This window comes from Bombina bombina, chromosome 7 (assembly GCF_027579735.1).
Source record: "Bombina bombina isolate aBomBom1 chromosome 7, aBomBom1.pri, whole genome shotgun sequence".
Classification (NCBI taxonomy): Eukaryota; Metazoa; Chordata; class Amphibia; order Anura; family Bombinatoridae; genus Bombina; species Bombina bombina.
Window position 1 is genome coordinate 352,635,313 of NC_069505.1, and position 23,269 is coordinate 352,658,581.

At 39.3% G+C, this 23,269-nt stretch overlaps 1 protein-coding gene across 1 annotated transcript in view; it reads left to right on the forward strand.

The window, feature by feature from the left end:
- Nucleotides 1–23,269, forward strand: part of HDAC11 (histone deacetylase 11) — a 178,994-nt gene that overhangs the window by 69,889 nt on the left and 85,836 nt on the right. The window contains 2 exon segments of the mRNA XM_053689395.1: nucleotides 1,103–1,145; nucleotides 12,789–12,865. Coding sequence (XP_053545370.1) covers nucleotides 1,103–1,145; nucleotides 12,789–12,865 — 120 coding nt within the window.

The following is a 23,269-nucleotide window of genomic DNA, read 5'->3' on the forward strand; positions in this document are numbered from 1 at the left end:
ATCCCAGAGAAGCATTTACAACCATTTGTGCCATAATTGCAGAAGCTGTTTGTAAATAATTTCAGTGGGAAACCTAAAGTTTGTGACAAAATTTGTGAAAAAGTGAACTTTTTTTTTTTTTATCGCATTTGGCGGTGAAATGGTGGCATGAAATATACCAAAATGGGCCTAGATCAATACTTTGGGATGTCTTCTAAAACAAAATATATACATGTCAAGGGATATTCAGATATTCCTGACAGATATCAGGGTTCCAAAGTAACTAGCGCTAATTTTGAAAAAAAGTGGTTTGGAAATAGCAAAGTGCTACTTGTATTTATTGCCCCATAAATTGCAAAAAAAGCAAAGAACATGTAAACATTGGGTATTTCTAAACTCAGGACAAAATTTATAAACTATTTAGCATGGGTGTTTTTTGGTGATTGTAGATGTGTAACAGATTTTGGGGGTCAAAGTTAGAAAAAGTGTGTTTTTTTCCATTTTTTACTCATATTTTATCATTTTTTTTTAGTAAATTATAAGATATGATGAAAATAATGGTATCTTTAGAAAGTCCATTTAATGACGAGAAAAACGGTATATAATATGTGTGGGTACAGTAAACGAGTAAGAGGAAAATTACAGCTAAACGCAAACACTGCAGAAATGTAAAAATAGCCATTGTCATTAAGGGTAAGAAAATTGAAAAATGGTCCGGTCATTAAGGGGTTAAGGGACAGTCTAGTCTAAAAAAAGCTTTCATGATTCAGATAGGGCATGTCATTTTAAACAACTTTCCAATTTACTTTTATCACCAATTTTGATTTGTTCTCTTGATATTCTTAGTTGAAAGCTAAACCTAGGAGGTTCATATGCTAATTTCTTAGAATTTACAGAGGAGTGAGCACTGATTGGCTAAAATGCAAGTCTGTCAAAAGAACTGAAATAAGGGGGGGGGCAGTCTGCAGAGGCTTAGATACAAGGTAATTACAGAGGTAAAACGTTTTTGGTGTTGACTGTCCCTTTAATTTCTAGCACACGTTTATCAGATATCACATATTACATAAATTATCAATGAAATTCATATAATCTGAATTTTTTTTTCTTTTTTTTTTCTTTTCAGGCTGGAAAACTTGCACTTGAAAGAGGCTGGGCCATTAATATTGGCAAGTATATGTTTTCACCATTTTTATTGATGTACCCATGTTTACTGAAGAGACAAATGTGCAGAAAACTTGATTTTAAAAGGACATGAAAGCCAAAATTAATCTTTCTTTCTAATGACACGGTGAGTCCACGGATCATCATAATTACTGTTGGGAATATCTCTCCTGACCAGCAGGAGGTGGCAAAGAGCACCACAGCAACAACTGTTAAATACCACTCCCCTTACCCACAATCCCCAGTCATTCTCTTTGCCTGTATTAGTTGCAAGGAGGTGGTAAAGTTAGTTGTCTGTAAGATTTTCTTCAATCAAGAGTTTGTTATTTTCAAAGCAGGACAAGATGTACTGATCTTTGCTGAGGGTTTAGCCGTAATCCTTATCAGTCTCTTCAGTAGAGCAGTGGTGGCTTTTAAGCACTTGGGAACTTGGGGGGTATAATCCCTCTGTGCCTCTCAATCAGTTTATTGCTGCCCTTATCAGAAAGGCTGTTTAAGTTTGCACAGTCTTTTCTATTTTTCACAGGTCCATAGGAGGAAAGGATGCCTCTTAAACTTTGTGAACTGCCTGCTGCCAGGCAGATACTTTTATGGTAAGTGCTACATTATTTTACATGTTTTATTATCTAAAATGTATTTGTGGCCCTTAAACAGTTAATACTGTTTAGAGAGATGGCTGTAATGCAGGGCACTGGCAAGGTTTATTTTATGGCTCAATAGTGTTTGTTACTTTGTGATCGAGTGGCGGGTTGTCTGTTTATTTTTTAACAATTTTTTCCCTGGAAGAGTTTATGTCTGGCTGGGAGGAATGTTACGCCTTCAGTGGGCAGGGCTTGCTGAGGCGGTAGTTTTTTTGCACGCTTTCTCTTTTCCCTTTTCCAGAAGTGCCAGAGAGATTTTAGTGCGGCTCTGAGCTTTGTGCGAGTGGCGGTTTTTCTGCAGAGCGGTTTACAGTCTGGATCGTTTTTGTTTCTCACCGTTTGATCAGCAGGTTCAGGTAGGCACTTCAGCAATCTGGCTGAGGTGTAGAGGTGCCTATATTTTTTGTTTGCTTTATATAAGTTGAAGTCTGTTGTCATTTTATAATGTTACTTAATCTCTTAAAGGGGTAGTAACATATTTTTGGCTTATTCTTTTTAAAAGTTTAAATAAATTATTTGGGCTTTATTTTTTTGTATTTATATGGACCAAGAGGCCCTGCAAAATGTTACTTGCACTTTATGGTTGGTGGCTAATGTGGAACCACCTATCCCTTTTTGTTTCTCTTGTATTGAGAGAACATTACATTACAGGGATAAACATTTTGAGTCTGAGCCATCATTATCTAAGGAGGATGCTGTTCAGGGGCCTTCTGCTCAGGTGCAGCTTTGTCCTCAGGCATCCCTATCTTTGTCTGCCTTGCATGTAGTGCCCAGCATTTCCTCTCATACTCCAGCTGGAGTTTCTTTGCAAGATATGGCTACTCATATATCTTCTTTGGTTTGTGAGGCTTTATCTGCTTTCCCTATGTTGCAGGGGAAGCGTAAGAGGATGTTTAAGAATTTAGAGGCCTCTGTTTCAGGAGTGGCTATCTCTAATGTCTCTTCTCAGAAGTCTTAGGAAGAGGATTCTTCTTTAACATCTGAAGGTGAGATTTCAGATTCTGACAGTATAATTCCTTCTTCTGATGCTGAGGTTGTTTCATTCAGAATTAGGCTTTTACACCACCGTTTGTTACTTAAGGAGGTTTTGTCTACTTTGGATTATTCTGATTCTACGGTCGTAAGGACTCCTAAGAAATCTAGTAAGCTTAATAAGTATTTTGACGTTCCTTCCGCGGTGGAAGTGTTTCCTGTTCCTGACCGTGCTTCAGAAATTATTGCACGGGAGTGGGAGAAGCTTGGGATTCTTTTTTCCCCTTCTCCAATTTTTAAGAAGATGTTTTCCTATATGTTCCTAAGGTGGAAGGAGCTATTTCCACTTTGGCTAAGAGAACTACTATTCCTATTGAGGATAGCTGTTTCTTTAAGGATCCTATGGATAAGAAGCTGGAAGCTTTACTAAAGAGGATGTATGTTCATCAGGGGTTGCAATCGCAGCCTGTGGTGTGTATTGCTACTGTCACTAGTGCGGCAGCCTATTGGTTTGATGCGTTGTCTGATTCTATTCGGTCAGATACTCCTCTTGAGGAGATTCAGGATAGGATTAAGGCTCTTAAGTTGGCCAATTCCTTTATTACTGATGCTTCTCTTCAAGTCATCAAGTTGGGTGCAAAGATTACTGGCTTTGCTGTTCTGGCTTGCAGAGCTTTATGGTTGAAGTCCTGGTCTGTGGATGTTTCCTCTAAATCTAAGCTTTTGTCTATTCCTTACAAGGGTAAGACCTTGTTTGGACCAGGTCTGGCTGAGATTATTTCTGATATCACGGGAGGTAAGGGACATTTTCTCCCCAGGATAAGAGAAATAAACAAAAACGTCAGAGTAATTTTCGTTACTTTTGAAACTTTTCAGCTAAGCCTTCCCCCTCTTCTTCTAAGCAAGAACATTCTAAGTCTTCCTGGAAGTCCAATCATTCCTGGAACAAGGGGAAGCAACTTAAGAAGCCCGTTACTGACTCTAAGACAGCATGAAGGGTCTGCCCCCGATCCGGGAGGGGATCTTGTGGGGGGCAGACTTTCTTTTTTCGCTCAGGCTTGGGTTTGGGATGTCCCGGATCCCTGGGCGGTGGACATTGTTTTCCAGGGTTACAAGCTAGAGTTCAAGACTTATCCTCCCAGGGGCAGGTTCCTTCTCTCAAGTTTATCTGTAAACCAGATAAAGAGAGAGACGTTTTTATGTTGTGTCCAGGATCTTTCGGATATGGGAGTGATAGTTCCTGTTCCAATTCAGGAGCAGGGTCTGGGATTCTATTCCAATCTGTTAACAAATGCTCTGATCTAATTTTGTTAGTCATTGAAGAGGTTACGAGGTTGGAGTATAAGATGAAGGCAGAGATTGAGACCATTAAACTGCAGAGCTTCCATGTGTTGGAGGAGGATAAAAGCCAAGAATGGCTATCCAAACTTGATAACTTAGTCAGCAAGTACAGAAACGATCTTATTGCTTTTAAGAACAAAAAACTCAATACCATTGAGAATGACTATAGAGAGAAGCGCGTTTATAAGTGGCTGTATGGTAAAGATGAAATTCCCTAGAATAGGAGACGTAGGAACATGCGTTCCAGGAACGCACTCAGTATTGTGGATAGTAGTGGGGGGGACATTATGTCTTTTTTTTAATGTTTGTATAATAAATGTTACTTTTTACTTTGACAAAGACCAATGAGTGCATTTTCTGGACTTGGATCTCTCTCTCTCTCTCTCTCTCTCTCTCTCTCTCTCACTCACTCACTCACTCACTCTCTCTCACTCTCTCTCTCACTCTCTCTCTCACTCTCTCTCTCACTCTCTCTCTCTCTCTCTCTCTCTCTCTCTCTCTCTCTCTCTCTCTCTCCCTTTCCTGTTAAATTGCTTTGTAACACAAATTGCTAATCAGCCAATCACATGGCAGCAACTCAATGCATTTAGGCATTGTCGTGGTGAAGACAGCTTGCTGAAGTTCAAACCGAGAATCATAATGGGGAAGAAAGGGGATTTAAGTGACTTTGAAGTGACATGGTTGTTGGTGCCAGACGGGCTGGTCTGAGTATTTCAAAAACTGCTGATCTACGGTGATTTTCACTCACAACCATCTCTTGGTTTATAGAGAGTGGACAGAGAAAGAGAAAATATCCAGTGAGCAGCAGTTGTGTGGACGAAAATGCCTTGTTGTTGTGAGAGGTCAGAGGAGAATGGGCAGACTGGTTCAAGATGATAGAAAGGCAACAGTAACTCAAATAACCACTTGTTACAACCAAGGTATGCAGCATACCATCTCTGAATGCACAACACTACGAACCTTGAAGCAGATGGGCTACAGCAGCAGAAGACCACACCGGGTGCCACTCCTGTCAGCTAAGAACAGGAAACTGAGGCTACAATTCGCACAGGCTCACCAAAATTGGACAATAGAAGACTGGAAAAACATTGCCTGGTCTGATGAGTCTCGATTTCATCTGCGACATTCATATGGTCCTGCCTTGTATCAATGGTTCAGGCTGGTGGAGGTGGTGGTGGTGTAATGGTGTGGGGGATATTTTCTTGGCACACTTTGGGCCCCTTAGTACCAATTGAGCATCGTTTAAACCCCACATTCTTCCTGAGTATTGTTGCTGACCATGTCCATCCCTTTATGACTACAGTGTACCCATCTTCTTATGGCTACTTCCAGCAGGATAATGCACCATGTCACAAAGCTCAAATCATCTCAAACTGGTTTCTTGAACATGACAATGAGTTCACTGTACTCCAATGGCCTCCACAGTCACCAGATCTCAATCCAATGGAGCACCTTTGGGATGTGGTGGAACGAGAGATTTGCATCATGGATGTGCCGCTGACAAATCTGCAGCAACTGCGTGATGTTATCATGTTAATATGGACCAAAATGTCTGAGGAATGTTTCCAACACCTTGTTAAATCTATGCCACAAAGAAGTACGGCAGTTCTGAAGGCAAAAGGGGGCCCAACCCGGTACTAGCAAGGTGTACTTAATAAAGTGGCCGGTGAGTGTGTGTATGTATGTGTGTATGTATGTATATGTATGTATGTGTGTGTATATATATATATATATATATATATATATATATATATATATTCTCTGATACATAATATTGTGTAAGATAAACTGCTAAGACACTGACTATTGATTAATTATTTATGTATGGAATCATGAAAAGTAAAATATTCATAACTACCTTCTGGTTAACTCTGTAGGTTGAGAAAGTTAGCCTGGTCGCAATAAGCGCTGAAGTTTTTTTATTATTAGTTATTTAGAACTTCTATTGGCTCTGTGTCAGTTTTTGTTTGAATTGAGCTTAGATCAGGGAGCCTCCTGTATGTAACCTTTTCAATTTGCTACTGACCTAAGATCATGCAACTACAACTGCTGATCAAGGACTAACCTTTCTCTGCAGCTCCTATGTAGTACTTTAACTATGTGTTTAATCCAGTTTGCTTGCAGGGTTGCTAGTGCTTCAAATACATTCTCTAATGAATTAGAGAATTGTATTTTTCTCTTGTTAAGTGTATCCAGTCCACGGATCATCCATTACTTGTGGGATATTCTCCTTCCCAACAGGAAGTTGCAAGAGGATCACCCACAGCAGAGCTGCTATATAGCTCCTCCCCTCACTGCCATATCCAGTCATTCTCTCGCAACTCTCAACTAAGATGGAGGTCGTAAGAGGACTGTGGTGTTTTATACTTAGTTTATTTCTTCAATCAAAAGTTTGTTATTTTTAAATGGTACCGGAGTGTACTGTTTATCTCAGGCAGTATTTAGAAGAAGAATCTGCCTGCGTTTTCTATGATCTTAGCAGAAGTAACTAAGATCCTTTGCTTTTCTCACATATTCTGAGGAGTGAGGTAACTTCAGAGGGGGAATAGCGTGCAGGTTTTCCTGCAATAAGGTATGTGCAGTTAAATTATTTTTCTAGGGATGGAATTTGCTAGAAAATGCTGCTGATACCGAAGTAATGTAAGTAAAGCCTTAAATGCAGTGATAGCGACTGGTATCAGGCTTATTAATAGGGATACATACTCTTATAAAAGTGTATTTTAAAACGTTTGCTGGCATGTTTAATCGTTTTTTATATATGTTTGGTGATAAAACTTATTGGGGCCTAGTTTTTTCCACATGGCTGGCTTGAATTTTGCCTAGCAACAGTTCCTGGAGGCTTTCCACTGTTGTAATATGAGTGGGAGGGGCCTATTTTAGCACTTTTTTTCGCAACAAAAATTACAGACTCAGTCATCCAGCTTCTTCCTGCATGATCCAGGACTTCTCTGAAGGGCTCAAAAGGCTTCAAAAGTCGTATTGAGGGAGGTAAAAAGCCACAGTAGAGCTGTGGCAGTTGTTGTGACTGTTTAAAAAACGTTTTTGTCATTTGTTATTCCGTTTTTGGTATTAAGGGGTTAATCATCCATTTGCAAGTGGGTGCAATGCTCTGCTAACTTGTTACATACACTGTAAAAATTTCGTTAGTGTAACTGCCTTTTTTCACTGTTATTTCAAATTTGGACAAAATTTGTGTTTCTTAAAGGTGCAGTAACGTTTTTTATATTGCTTGTAAACTTGTTTTAAGTGTTTTCCAAGCTTGCTGGTTACATTGCTTTAAACATGTCTGATACAGAGGAACCTACGTGTTCATTATGTTTGAAAGCCATGGTGGAGCCCCATAGGAGAATGTGTACTAAATGTATTGATTTCACCTTAAACAGTAAAGATCAGTCTTTATCTATAAAAGAATTATCACCAGAGGGTTCTGTCGAGGGGGAAGTTATGCCGACTAACTCTCCCCACGTGTCAGACCTTTCGCCTCCCGCACAGGGGAAGCACGCTAATATGGCGCCAATTACAACAGGGACGCCCATAGCGATTACCTTGCAGGACATGGCTGCAATCATGAATAATACCCTGTCAGAGGTATTATCTAGATTGCCTGAATTAAGAGGCAAGCGCGATAGCTCTGGGGTTAGGAGAGATAGAGAGCGCGCAAATGCTGTAAGAGCCATGTCTGATACTGCGTCACAGTATGCAGAACATGAGGACGGAGAGCTTCAGTCTGTGGGTGACATCTCTGACTCGGGGAAACCTGATTCAGAGATTTCTAATTTTAAATTTAAGCTTGAGAACCTCCGTGTATTGCTTGGGGAGGTATTAGCTGCTCTGAATGACTGTAACACAGTTGCAATTCCAGAGAAATTGTGTAGGCTGGATAGATACTATCCGGTGCCGGTGTGTACTGACATTTTTCCTATACCTAAAAGGCTTACAGAAATTATTAGCAAGGAGTGGGATAGACCCGGTGTGCCCTTTTCCCCACCTCCTATATTTAGAAAAATGTTTCCAATAGACGCCACTACACGGGACTTATGGCAGACGGTCCCTAAGGTGGAGGGAGCAGTTTCTACTGTAGCAAAGCGTACCACTATCCCGGTTGAGGACAGTTGTGCTTTTTCAGATCCAATGGATAAAAAATTGGAGGGTTACCTTAAGAAAATGTTTATTCAACAAGGTTTTATTTTACAGCCCCTTGCATGCATTGCGCCTGTCACTGCTGCGGCGGCATTCTGGTTTGAGGCCCTGGAAGAGGCCATCCATACAGCTCCATTGGATCAAATTATTGACAAGCTTAGAATGCTTAAGCTAGCTAACTCATTTGTTTCTGATGCCATTGTTCATTTGACTAAACTAACGGCTAAGAATTCCGGATTCGCCATCCAGGCACGTAGAGCGCTATGGCTTAAATCCTGGTCAGCTGACGTGACTTCAAAGTCTAAGTTACTCAACATTCCTTTCAAGGGGCAGACCTTATTCGGGCCTGGCTTGAAGGAAATTATTGCTGACATTACTGGAGGCAAGGGTCATACCCTTCCTCAGGACAGGGCCAAATCAAAGGCCAAACAGTCTAATTTTCGTGCCTTTCGAAATTTCAAGGCAGGAGCAGCATCAACTTCCTCCGCTTCAAAACAAGAGGGAACTGTTGCTCATTCCAGACAGGCCTGGAAACCTAACCAGTCCTGGAACAAGGGCAAGCAGGCCAGAAAGCCTGCTGCTGCCCCCAAGACAGCATGAAGGAACGGCCCCCTATCCGGAAACGGATCTAGTGGGGGGCAGACTTTCTCTCTTCGCCCAGGCATGGGCAAGAGATGTTCAGGATCCCTGGGCGTTGGAGATCATATCTCAGGGATATCTTCTGGACTTCAAAGCTTCTCCTCCACAAGGGAGATTTCATCTTTCAAGGTTATCAGCAAACCAGATAAAGAAAGAGGCATTCCTAAGCTGTGTGCAAGACCTCCTAGTAATGGGAGTGATCCATCCAGTTCCGCGGACGGAACAGGGACAGGGGTTTTATTCAAATCTGTTTGTGGTTCCCAAGAAAGAGGGAACCTTCAGACCAATCTTGGATCTAAAGATCTTAAACAAATTCCTCAGAGTTCCATCATTCAAAATGGAAACTATTCGGACCATCCTACCCATGATCCAAGAGGGTCAGTACATGACCACAGTGGACTTAAAGGATGCCTACCTTCACATACCGATTCACAAAGATCATCATCGGTTCCTAAGGTTTGCCTTTCTAGACAGGCATTACCTATTTGTAGCTCTTCACTTCGGGTTGGCCACAGCCCCGAGAATTTTTACAAAGGTTCTGGGCTCACTTCTGGCGGTTCTAAGACCGCGAGGCATAGCGGTGGCTCCTTATCTAGACGACATCCTGATACAGGCGTCAAGCTTTCAAATTGCCAAGTCTCATACAGAGATAGTTCTGGCATTTCTGAGGTTGCATGGGTGGAAAGTGAACGTGGAAAAGAGTTCTCTATCCCCACTCACAAGAGTCTCCTTCCTAGGGACTCTTATAGATTCTGTAGAGATGAAAATTTACCTGACGGAGTCCAGGTTATCAAAACTTCTAAGTGCTTGCTGTGTCCTTCATTCCATTCCACGTCCGTCAGTGGCTCAGTGCATGGAAGTAATCGGCTTAATGGTAGCGGCAATGGACATAGTGCCATTTGCGCGCCTGCATCTCAGACCGCTGCAATTATGCATGCTAAGTCAGTGGAATGGGGATTACTCAGATTTGTCCCCTCTACTAAATCTGGATCAAGAGACCAGAGATTCTCTTCTCTGGTGGCTATCTCGGGTCCATCTGTCCAAGGGTATGACCTTTCGCAGGCCAGATTGGACGATTGTAACAACAGATGCCAGCCTTCTAGGTTGGGGGCGCAGTCTGGAACTCCCTGAAGGCTCAGGGATCGTGGACTCAGGAGGAGAAACTCCTCCCAATAAATATTCTGGAGTTAAGAGCAATATTCAATGCTCTTCTGGCTTGGCCTCAGTTAGCAACCCTGAGGTTCATCAGATTTCAGTCGGACAACATCACGACTGTGGCTTACATCAACCATCAAGGGGGAACCAGGAGTTCCCTAGCGATGTTAGAAGTCTCAAAGATAATTCGCTGGGCAGAGTCTCACTCTTGCCAACTGTCAGCGATCCACATCCCAGGCGTAGAGAACTGGGAGGTGGATTTTCTAAGTCATCAGACTTTTCATCCGGGGGAGTGGGAACTCCATCCGGAGGTGTTTGCTCAACTGATCCATCGTTGGGGCAAACCAGAACTGGATCTCATGGCGTCTCGCCAGAACACCAAGCTTCCTTGTTACGGATCCAGGTCCAGGGACCCGGGAGCGACGCTGATAGATGCTCTAGCAGCTCTTTGGTTTTTCAACCTGGCTTATGTGTTTCCACCGTTTCCTCTGCTCCCTCGACTGATTGCCAAAATCAAGCAGGAGAGAGCATAGGTGATTCTGATAGCGCCTGCGTGGCCACGCAGGACCTGGTATGCAGACCTAGTGGACATGTCATCCTTTCCACCATGGACTCTGCCTCTGAGGCAGGACCTTCTAATACAAGGTCCTTTCAATCATCCAAATCAAATTTCTCTCAGAATGACTGCATGGAGATTGAACGCTTGATTCTATCAAGGCGTGGCTTCTCCGAGTCAGTCATTGATACCTTAATACAGGCACGAAAGCCTGTCACTAGGAAAATCTACCATAAGATATGGCGTAAATATCTTTATTGGTGTGAATCCAAGAATTGCTCATGGAGTAAGGTTAGGATTCCTAGGATATTGTCCTTTCTCCAAGAGGGTTTGGACAAAGGATTATCAGCTAGTTCTTTAAAAGGACAGATTTCTGCTCTGTCTATTCTTTTGCACAAGCGTCTGGCAGAGGTTCCAGACGTCCAGGCATTTTGTCAGGCTTTGGTTAGAATTAAGCCTGTGTTTAAAACTGTTGCTCCCCCGTGGAGCTTAAACTTGGTTCTTAAAGTTCTTGAAGGAGTTCCGTTTGAACCCCTTCATTCCATTGATATTAAACTTTTATCTTGGAAAGTTCTGTTTTTGATGGCTATTTCCTCGGCTCGAAGAGTCTCTGAGATATCTGCCTTACAATGTGATTCTCCTTATCTGATTTTTCATGCAGATAAGGTAGTTCTGCGTACCAAAGCTGGGTTTTTACCTAAGGTGGTTTCTAATAAGAATATCAATCAAGAGATTGTTGTTCCATCATTGTGTCCTAATCCTACTTCAAAGAAGGAGCGTCTTTTACATAATCTGGACGTAGTCCGTGCCTTGAAGTTTTACTTACAAGCTACTAAAGATTTTCGTCAAACATCTTCCCTGTTTGTCGTTTACTCTGGACAGAGGAGAAGTCAAAAAGCTTCGGCAACCTCTCTTTCCTTTTGGCTTCGGAGCATAATTCGCCTAGCCTATGAGACTGCTGGACAGCAGCCCCCTGAAAGGATTACAGCTCATTCTACTAGAGCTGTGGCTTCCACCTGGGCCTTTAAAAATGAGGCCTCTGTTGAACAGATTTGCAAGGCTGCGACTTGGTCTTCGCTTCACACCTTTTCAAAATTTTACAAATTTGATACTTTTGCTTCTTGTCCTTGTTTTTGGGAGAAAGGTTCTTCAGGCAGTGGTTCCTTCCGTTTAATCCTGCCTTGTCCCTCCCATCATCCGTGTACTTTAGCTTTGGTATTGGTATCCCACAAGTAATGGATGATCCGTGGACTGGATACACTTAACAAGAGAAAACATAATTTATGCTTACCTGATAAATTTATTTCTCTTGTAGTGTATCCAGTCCACGGCCCGCCCTGTCCTTTTAAGGCAGGTCTAAATTTTAATTAAACTACAGTCACCACTGCACCCTATGGTTTCTCCTTTCTCGTCTTGTTTCGGTCGAATGACTGGATATGGCAGTGAGGGGAGGAGCTATATAGCAGCTCTGCTGTAGGTGATCCTCTTGCAACTTCCTGTTGGGAAGGAGAATGTCCCACAAGTAATGGATGATCCGTGGACTGGATACACTACAAGAGAAATAAATTTATCAGGTAAGCATAAATTATGTTTTTTCCACTAGAATGGCCATTTAAAAATTAGCTTTTTGGCTTCTTTAGGGAGTGTGGAACAACCACTATTTTTACTCAGAAGCAAGATGTGAAGAGAGTTGAGTTTAAAGGGACAGTCTACTCCATAATTGTTATTGTTAAGTAACTCCATGGACGTGAGCACAATGTTATCGATATGGCACTCATGAACTAACGCCCTCTAGCTGTGAAAAACTGTAAAATGCATTCAGATAAAAGGTGGCCTTCAAGGGCGTAGAAATAAGCATATGAGCCTACCTAGGTTTAGTTTTCAACAAAGAATACCAAGATGAACAAAGCAAATTTGATGATAAAAGTAAATTGGAAAGTCGCTTAAAATCACATGCCCTATCTGAATCATGAAAGTTTAATTTTGACTAGACTGTCCCTTTAATGATACATAGAATAATATAGGGATATGGGAGTATGGAAAAGATTGCTGCCCACTGTATAGCGGAAAGCATTCTTGTTATAATAGTTATGTGTAGACATAATGCAGTAAATTTATGTGAATGTCACTTTATATCACTTTACAACACTAGAGATAATAACAATTTATTGTAATATATCTTGTTTTCTATTTTCTGTCTCAAGGTGGTGGTTTTCATCATTGCTCTAGTGAAAAAGGAGGAGGATTTTGTGCATATGCTGATATTACATTGGCAATCAAGGTATAGTCATTATGTTTAAAATGAAATTTGCATTTAAAGGGACAGCAAACCGAATTTTTCTTTCTGTCATGATTCATATATAATATACCATTTTAAACAACTTTACAATTTACTTCTGTTATAAAATGTGCTTCATGCTCTTGGTATTCTTTGTTGAAGGAGCAGCAATGCACTACTGGGAGCTAGCTGGACACACCAGGTGAGCCAATGACAAGGGTCATATATGTGCAACCACCAGTCACAAGCTAGCTTCCAGTAGTATATTGCTTCTCCTGAGCCTACCTAGATATTCTTTTCAATAAAGCATAACAATAAAATCAAATTAGATAATAGAATTAAATTGGAAAGTTGTTTAAAATTGTACACTTTATCTGAATAATAAAAGTTTAATTTTGACTTTACTGTCCCTTTAAAATTACTTAAAGGGACAGTAAAAAACTTGTAATTACAAGATATTTATGTTGTGTTGTTATAGAATAACATATCAGCCAAGTCTTAACGTTTATAAAAAACATAAACATCCTTTTTTTACTGTAATTATTTTTCAATAGCCAAACTCCACTCAGCAGTTGCCTTATTTGGAAGAGCCAATCTGTGCTTTAGTCTGCAGACAACAAGGCTAGCCCAGTTATAATATCCGTATAGAGTGCAGTGTTTTGCAGTTGTTACCTGATAAAGCCAATTAGGGGGAGATACAGTGGGGAAAAAAAGTATTTAGTCAGCCACCAATTGTGCAAGTTCTCCCACTTAAGAAGATGAGAGAGGCCTGTCATTTTCATCATAGGTATACCTGAACTATGAGAGTCAAAATGTGGAAACAAATCCAGACAATCACATTGTCTGATGTGGAAAGAATTTATTTGCAAATTATGGTGGAAAATAAGTATTTGGTCAATATCAAAAGTTCATCTCAATACTTTGTTATATATCCTTTGTTGGCAATGACAGAGGTCAAACGTTTTCTGTAAGTCTTCACAAGGTTGTCACACACTGTTGCTGGTATGTTGGCCCATTCCTGCATGCAGATCTCCTCTAGAGCAGTGATGTTTTGGGGCTGTCGCTGGGCAACACGGACTTTCAACTCCCTCCAAAGGTTTTCTATGGGGTTGAGATCTGGAGACTGGCTAGGCCACTCCAGGACCTTGAAATGCTTCTTACGAAGCCACTCCTTCGTTGCCCGGGCGGTGTGTTTGGGATCATTGTCATGCTGAAAGACCCAGCCACATTTCATCTTCAATGCCCTTGCTGATGGAAGGAGGTTTGCACTCAAAATCTCACGATACATGGCCCCATTCATTCTTTCATTTACACGGATCAGTCGTCCTGTTCCCTTTACTGAGAAACAGCCCCAACGCATGATGTTGCCACCCCCATTCTTCACAGTATGTATGGTGTTCTCTCTCCTCCAAACACAACAAGTTGTGTTTCTACCAAACAGTTCTACTTTGGTTTCATCTGACCATATGACATTCTCCCAATCCGCTTCTGGATCATCCAAATGCTCTCTAGCATACTTCAGACAGGCCCGGACATGTACTGGCTTAAGCAGGGGGACACGTCTGGCACTGCAGGATCTGAGTCCCTGGCAGCGTAGTGTGTTACTGATGGTAGCCTTTGTTACGTTGGTCCAGCTCTCTGCAGGTCATTCACTAGGTCCCCCGTGTGGTTCTGGGATGTTTGCTCACCGTTCTTGTGATCATTTTGACCCCACGGGGTGAGATCTTGCGTGGAGCCCCAGATCGAGGGAGATTATCAGTGGTCTTGTATGTCTTCCATTTTCTAATTATTGCTCCCACAGTTGATTTCTTCACACCAAGCTGCTTGCCTATTGCAGATTCAGTCTTCCCAGCCTGGTGCAGGTCTACAATTTTGTTTCTGGTGTCCTTTGACAGCTCTTTGGTCTTCACCATAGTGGAGTTTGGAGTGTGACTGTTTGAGGTTGTGGACAGGTGTCTTTTATACTGATAACAAGTTCAAACAGGTGCCATTAATACAGGTAATGAGTGGAGGACAGAGGAGCCTCTTAAAGAAGAAGATACAGGTATGTGAGAGCCAGAAATCTTGCTTGTTTGTAGGTGACCAAATACTTATTTTCCACCATAATTTGCAAATAAATTCTTTCCACATCAGACAATGTGATTGTCTGGATTTGTTTCCACATTTTGTCTCTCATAGTTGAGGTATGCCTATGATGAAAATTACAGGCCTCTCTCATCTTCTTAAGTGGGAGAACTTGCACAATTGGTGGCTGACTAAATACTTTTTTCCCCCACTGTATATAGGAGGGTTAGCCTTGAAAAGTCAGCAGGGTGCAGTTTAAATTCTGGGAATTAGAAATTGCTAAATTTTCAGAGCTAAATTACATTAAAAGGGGGCAAAATAAACAAAGTATATTGCAAAGTGGTATCATTATTATTATTTTTTTTTTAAAGAAACTCTTTATTGAGTATAAAAATAAAGTTACAGGGTTCAATACGTCATCTCTTATTGCAATGAACATTTTGGCAAAGTACAGATTATTGGTTTTTAAAAGATAAACAATACAAAAATTAAAAAAAAACAATGTTGAACCAATATAAGAAAGTTTTATGCGTCTCTTTTTGTGCCTATTTAACCTTTGCTACCTTGTCAGGTGAACACCAGTCTGATATTGAATTTTTAACTTTTCTGCCTGAAACCTCAGTAGTGCAGGATAAGGTTATGTGAAAGGAGACACCAGTCTGCGTAATTGCTAAAAAAAAAATCCGCCCATACAAAATGTATTTCAATAAAAATGTCTTTATTCCCTGAATTGTGATGACTATATTGCTCCAATTCAATTAACTCCATAGCCTTGTTCCTCCACATAGCTAAAGGAAGGAGTATTTTTGATTTCCAGTTTTTAGCAATCAGAACTTTAGCACTATTTATCAAAATTTGGAAGAGCTTGCGGTAATATTTATTAGCAAGCTTTGAAATGTTATTTAGCAACCATATTGTAGGATCTGTGAAAGGGGGCCTGGAATATCCCCTTCATCTCTCGAATAATTATATACCAATTTTGGTTTATTTGGGAGCACCACAACCACATATGGGGGTCAGATACCAACCATGGAGAATTTTCTAATTTACCTCAAGAACTGATGTAGAGATGGAGGATGAACCAGTATTGTCGAATATGGTGGAAGCTATTTGAGGTAGTATAATAGTTCAAGTTCTCTTTCCCAATTTTCTATTGATTTTGGTAGAAAACCTGGAGGGGATTGTTTTATTAATTTATTTAGAATGGATAGTAAGTGGTTAATTGAAGAGGTAGACATATATAGTTTCTCTAGATTAGTCAAAGAGCATATCAGGTTGAGTGAGTATATGTGTTTCGTGAGGTAACTATGTAGGCATCTATATGTATACCAGTTTGTTGCCCAAGTAAATCCTTTTAGATTGGGAACATATTGATTCACCATTTTAAAACTTGATGAATATTTGTATCTAAATTTTGAGAATCCTTGTTTATCTGTGGATCGATGTTACCCATGGAAAATTCAGTGTTGTATATGTGAGGTTGCTTAACTAAACATTTTATATACATATTGCAAGGTGTGTACTGTCCATTTTAGTGAAATAGCTATATTTGAAATGTTAAAGAAGCCATATTGACTTAATGTCATTCTTTAGCTTAGCTTTTAACTTAGCTATTGATTTGTGAATGTGCATTACTCAAGCAGCTGAGTTAAAAAAGGAACCTTTATTTCACATAGAATCCACATAAACAGTACAGACAACTTTTTGCGCCTCAACTAGGCCTTTATTCATGGGAGAAATAAAAATTGAAAGCTTATTGCAAGGACTTTTTATAACCCATGATGAAGTATTTTGAGATATTAAAGGGACATAAAGTAAAATAAGTGCCTTGATCACTATAATAATCATTTTTTTTTTAATAAACAACCAGCCATGGCTGTTCATTGTCATCACTTAAAGGGGCACTAAACACTAATTATACTTCATGCGCCTCCCTCTAATCATGGGTGCAGCCATTTTGGGAACCTAAATTACACCACAGGTATCTAAAGGAGAGTTGCTGCACATGTACAAACACATCAGCACTGGAATGCAGTGAAAGCTAGATTTCACACTGGCACCATGACTAGAGGGAATAACCTTAATACTATGCGTATAAAATGTATTTAGAGTTTATGTCCCATTCTAACTGGATGGTGCCAGCATGCTCGTGGTAACACCCTCGTAATTGGATATGGGTATATTAGTGAATTAGTAAGTCAACGTGTAGATTTACTGTAGTCACTATATCACCTTCATCATTTAGAGGAGATTCACTCTTTTAGGCATTTTGTTTGTTATTATTTTAGAGACAAGACTAAGCAAGCAGAGTAGGTTGGTTGGGGGGGGAATGGTTTAGCAATATACATTAGTTTGTGTGTGTGTTGGTACATATATATATATATATATATATATATATATATATATATATATATACTGTGTATATGTATATGTGTGTGTCTATATATATATATATATATATATATATATATATATTTGACTAATCAATTCCAAAGGATTCATTCATTCAGAAAAATTTACTTGAAACTCATGTCCCATCCTCCCCCATTCAGTATGCAAAATTTAAAATGCATCCAAGTGAAGACAATAAAACATTTGGTATACTTAACTTTTATCTTGGAGGAAGAGCAGTGTTTAAACTGTTAAGATAGGATATGACCATTGAGTCATTTCATCAAATAATTCATTTAGTTTCTAAAAGCTTCAAATTACACTATGTCAAAGAAAAAGCTGGATTGTCTTTTGCAACTCAATTATCTTGTCAAACAAAGATAAACATAGAATCCTTCACTAAATCTTTGTGACTTGAAAAGAAACATATGCTAATAGACACATGTGATAACAATGCAATGGCTCACTGAAGCGTTTGAAGCCAAATGAGAGGCAGAGACCCATGACTACATAGTGATTAGCATAGACCTGCTAATCAGTTCCTGCATGTATATTGAGGCAGTAAAAAATTTTGACCAGCTAAAAACACAAACAATTTCAGGGATTGTAATTTCTTACAACTGCAAGTTAAATGACCCCCATATGATAACAAGATGTCCTATGAATATGAACCATAGACAAGATTCATGCATTCAGAATTCGCTAGAAATGTGAAATATGCTGTGTTTATATATGAATACCAGGATACTGGTGACATTCTTAAATGGATTTAAAGCTAATCAGTTAGCAGTAGAAATTACTTTAATATAATATGATATTAAAAAGATATTAATGTTTCATATTAAAATAATCAGAAGAAATATTGTGACCTAGCCCAATACATTTGAACATGTAATTTATTAATGTAAAGAAATTATGACATTTATTACACATTTTAAAGAAATATGTTTAAATGTTAGAAATGATTAAAATGTATTGCTGTGTTGTTGTCATGCTGCCCCCCGGTGTTGTGACGCGAGAAAAACAGCCAGAAGGCCTTTTGGCTATTAAAAATGAAATTTCCCAGGGCCAATCCGATCAGATATCCCAGATATCCAATCCGAAACAAGCTTCCGTGAGGCGTTTCCAATCTCACCAATGATGGGTACTAATCAAAAAAGGGGAGGGGTGAGATCAGATGATTTAACCCCAAGCATTGAGAGAGAAAGAGGCTGCTGGCGAACTTGGATGGGAAAACCGTTTTTGCTGAAGGACAAATAACTGCTACAGTTATACAAGCAAATAGCTACTTTTTATTCTCCATATGCAGATATCCCCAATTTTGGTATTTCTGAGGTGAGATTGTTCCTGTTAAGAAATATTGGATATCGATTATTTATCTGGGTAAAGTATAAAGAATAAAAATTTGCAATTACATGTGATATTTTAAAATAAGATATAGGCATAGTCACTGCAGTTTAAAGTATAGTTGAGAGATTTAAAAGAGCAGTTTGTATTTTAGTTTATATTCATAGTCTGTGTATTGTTAAACATATATCCTTAATGCTAAGCTGTTTTAGCTGTGCAAATATAGAGTTATAACTCAGAGTTTGATTGTTGGCACAAATAATATATATATAACTTCTGGTGTTTCAGTTAGAGTATATATACTGTCCTATTGTTTAACTAAGCACTGTTAAAATTATATTGCTTGGATGTTAGCAGTTAAAGATCTTGGAATCTCATTATGTTAACTGAATGAAATTCTATTGTGAATAAGGAATACTTGTATGAACTCTGCATAGCATAATTTAATAGTTTTTAAACGCGTATAATATTGATTCATATTCTGGTTGTATAAAGCACTCACTGGACTAGAGACTATCAAAGTCCAGTGAGTGCTTTATTCAAACGAAAATTATCAATCCTTGGATTGATGGAGTGTACACCTATATAGCACTCATTCCCTAATTGATAGTGACAAAAATTGGACAAGAGCTGTGTCTCCTTGGAGGAGAGTGTGCGTGGGGATGTTTATTAAAATATAACCTTTATTGGTAATCTTTTAAAAAATATACGGCAACAAACACAATTGACATACAAACTTTATTAAAAACACAGGTTTGGGTCTTGATAGATTATTATCCGTTATTCACGGAGTACATTACGTGGTTGTGTTGTGTTTCAGAAATTACTTGGGTTGGAGGTCAGGTTAATCCCAGTGATTATATAGTGATTTATTATACTTTGAGCTTATATTTGAGAAGGCTGTGGTATTGTGATATTTACTCTGTTGTTATATGAGTGATCTGTGACTCAACTTTCAAATCAAATTTTGATATTAAAGGTATTAGCGTAAATATTCCATGTTATCACCAATATTTATTATTAATGCTTGTAAAATTGCATTTCATATGTATCTTGGTGAGACACTGCTTAATTTCCTAGTAGTTGTCTTGTTATTTCAGTATGATATTGTGGGAAATATATGTATACTGCTGTTTTAAGTAGCCTCCTAACTGTATAGATACTGAAAGTACTTTCTGTGTATAGTATAGTAATACTGGTCGGTAAGTTAATGTATTAACCCCTGTGATATCTTGGATCGTGTATTTATCAATACTTAAGTATGCACAAGTATTGTGCTTAAATCACAAGCATTGTGCTTGATATCTTAGATCGTATATTTATCAATACTTAAGTATGCACAAACATTGTGCTTGAATCATTACACAGAAATTGTATTTTTTAAATTTCTTGGAATTTTTAAAGTTGATAGTGTGTACTATACTTGTTATAACAGTAGCATATTTAAGTAATTTAGTAGCTCTATTGGATCTTAGCGTTAGGATCTTACGATGTAAGAGTTATAATATTCTTGTGAGTATGCTCACAAGAGTGAGTATCTGGGCTTAATGTGTCGCCTATATAACTGTTTGCAATATTTGCAATACTTGCGATATTGTATCTATGTTGATGTATAACAATATTAACCGCTTACAAAATCCAGGCTTAATGTATCACATGTGTCTAAGCTTAATGTATCACATATATAGCTACTTGCAGTATTTGCAATCCTTGTGATACCGTATCTATATCTGGTTTTTAATAATGTTAACCGCTTACTAAATCCTAGGCTATACCTGTCAATTTGGCGTGGGGTGCTTCGCCAAATATTGACAGTGTTGTATATATCTTTTTAGAGCTCCATAAATCTGGTCGTTGGCCAGTTCTAGGCCTATTGTTTAACTAAGCACTGTTAAAATTATATTGCTTGGATGTTAGCAGTTAAAGATCTTGGAATCTCATTATGTTAACTGAATGAAATTCTATTGTGAATAAGGAATACTTGTATGAACTCTGCATAGCATAATTTAATAGTTTTTAAACGCGTATAATATTGATTCATATTCTGGTTGTATAAAGCACTCACTGGACTAGAGACTATCAAAGTCCAGTGAGTGCTTTATTCAACCTGCTGTCATTAACTTCTATAGCACCCTGGCAACTGGAGATTATCAGTGAGAGTGCATCCATGCTACAACTAAATATTCATATATATATATATATATATATATATATATGTGTGTGTGTGTGTGTGTGTGTGTTTTAGACTGAAATAATAATTATTTAATTTAATAAATTGCTTAAAATTTGTAATTATAATTCCTGCTATATGTGTAAAATTGTATAATTTCTTTCATAAGGTGGTAAGACTGCACAAGCCATTACATGTAGGATTCAATTCCTGACCATCATGAGGAGGCAAAGATACCCAACAAACCAAGGGATTTTAATCTTCCCACTTCCATGTATACCTTCATTTTATTTTTGCCTTTACAGGAGAAGGTGAAGAATTAAGATGCTTTAGATTCTTAGTTGACCGGAGTTCTCAGACCTACTTGAGACCCATTATCCCCCCCCCACAGAGAGCCGGGAATAGGACAGAGTGGAGTAAAGGAGTCTTTTTCAGTGAGAGTCATCCTCTCACTGGGAGTTTGTCACAAGCCTGCATTAGGTATCTCATCGATTCATCTCTTAGCCTCCTTCTGTTGGTGTCATCTTTGTACTCTTGGGAGATATTCTCTGCTGTTTTTACACATCACTAGATAGGGTCTCTACTGGAAGTATATATTCTTCAGCTGGTTAAGAACAGTAGTGTGGGTGCAGTGCAGATAAGTACTTTGTGCACTCACATAGCCCACAGGCTATTAGCAGATACATATATGTATAGCATAGCCAGGGGACACACCAGGTATACCACTGTAAAGAAATTACCTATGGGATATGTACATGTTACCTCACATATTTATTTCATTCTATGTCTTTAAGGGGCTCATTGTTAATTCCCCTGTGCTATGTCTTTGCTGGTTCATTTGTTTTTTGGGGGGTTTAGATTATTATTTTTTTCTCATTAGGATATCATTTTTTTTTCATTAGGATATTATTATTTCTCATAAGGGGCATGTTAGTGCTCAGCACGCCGCTCTGCCCTGGTAGCTCTAGCATTAAACATTTTGCTGCTATGCTATGGAGTCGCTCTCTGTCTCCTCATTGCATGGGTGGCCATCTTTTAAACAGTCAGACATTTCCTTAGCTGCACTTCTGTCACTTTTGACTTTTTGTTTTTTTCATACTAGATGCTTTCAGCGTTCAGCAGCAAACTTACAAAGCAGAGGTTACAGTTTAGATGCCAGTTTAATCGTTTATGTACCAAGTCACTAAGATACGAGTAATGTTTTCCTTCTTAATATAAGTAGAGTCCACAGCTTCATTCCTTACTGTTGGGAAATACTGAACCTGGCCACCAGGAGGAGGCAAAGACACCCCAGCAAAAGGCTTAAATACCTCTCCCACTTCCCGCAGTTATTCTTTACCTTTCGTCACAGGAGGATGGCAGAAAAGTGTCAGAAGATTTTGGAGTAGTTCCTTAGGTGGGGTATCTGCCCTTCGATATGGGACTAGAGTTTTAAGTAGTCTTGTCAGCCTCTCAGTGAGAGTATTGATGAAAGTTAGAGACTGGAGATGCAGGGAGAGTCTTTCTGCGAACCCATCTAGACTGCCTGCTAACAGCTCCTTAAGCAATCAGTGTTGACAAGTTTCACTGCCTGCTCGTTTTCTTCACTAAAGTCCATATCAGGAGCAATGCTACATGACTGTCACACTTGAGAGGCTGTGTTTCTGTTAAAAGATCATTTACATTTTTACATAGTCACAGAAGACAGGGTCACAGTGTGGCTCATTTTATCTTAATAGAATCAGGGGTTAATATCTCCTGAGGGGGATTATTGAACAGTGGGGATTAATCAAATGTGATGCTTTGATTTTATGCTGCTTTATGTGTGTGAGATTTTATTGGGCCCATAGACTGTTTGTTATGTGGCTGGAACACACAGATTTTTACTTTCACTTTGAACGCTGTGCAGCTTGTAGCTTGGCACGCTTTTTCTCATAGCAGGAGAGGTCCTGCCTTGCGCACCCCGTGATTGGGAGTGGTCTTGTTTTCATTTCCTCTTTCCTGACAGAGCTGGCTGTCGGAGAAGATGCTTTTTCTCTGTATTGTCTGGGTCTAGGAAGTGGTGAGGGCCCCAGCCATTGGGAGTATAAAAGTGCCGTTTTTGTGAGAAATAAAAAGATTTTTTTATTTTCTGTGTCCTACTGTCATTAGTTTAAGCTATGGAGGATTCTGATATACTTGAGAATACTCCCTCTATTCCAAATAGTAATACCTGTTTATATTGTGAGGAGGCCTTAGTATGCCCGCCCTCTCAACTATGTTCCACATGCCTTGACAACGTTATTAGGTCTAAGAAGGTTAACTCCTTTAGTACCACTGAGCCGTCCACCTCTGAGGATTCGCAGCCCCGTGAGGTGCATACCCATTAGTCATCTCCCTCTACACATGCAGCTTCCTGTAGCATGCCTGTTCCTCCATCTGGTGGAAGCCCTTTACCATCAGATTTTACTGCAAAA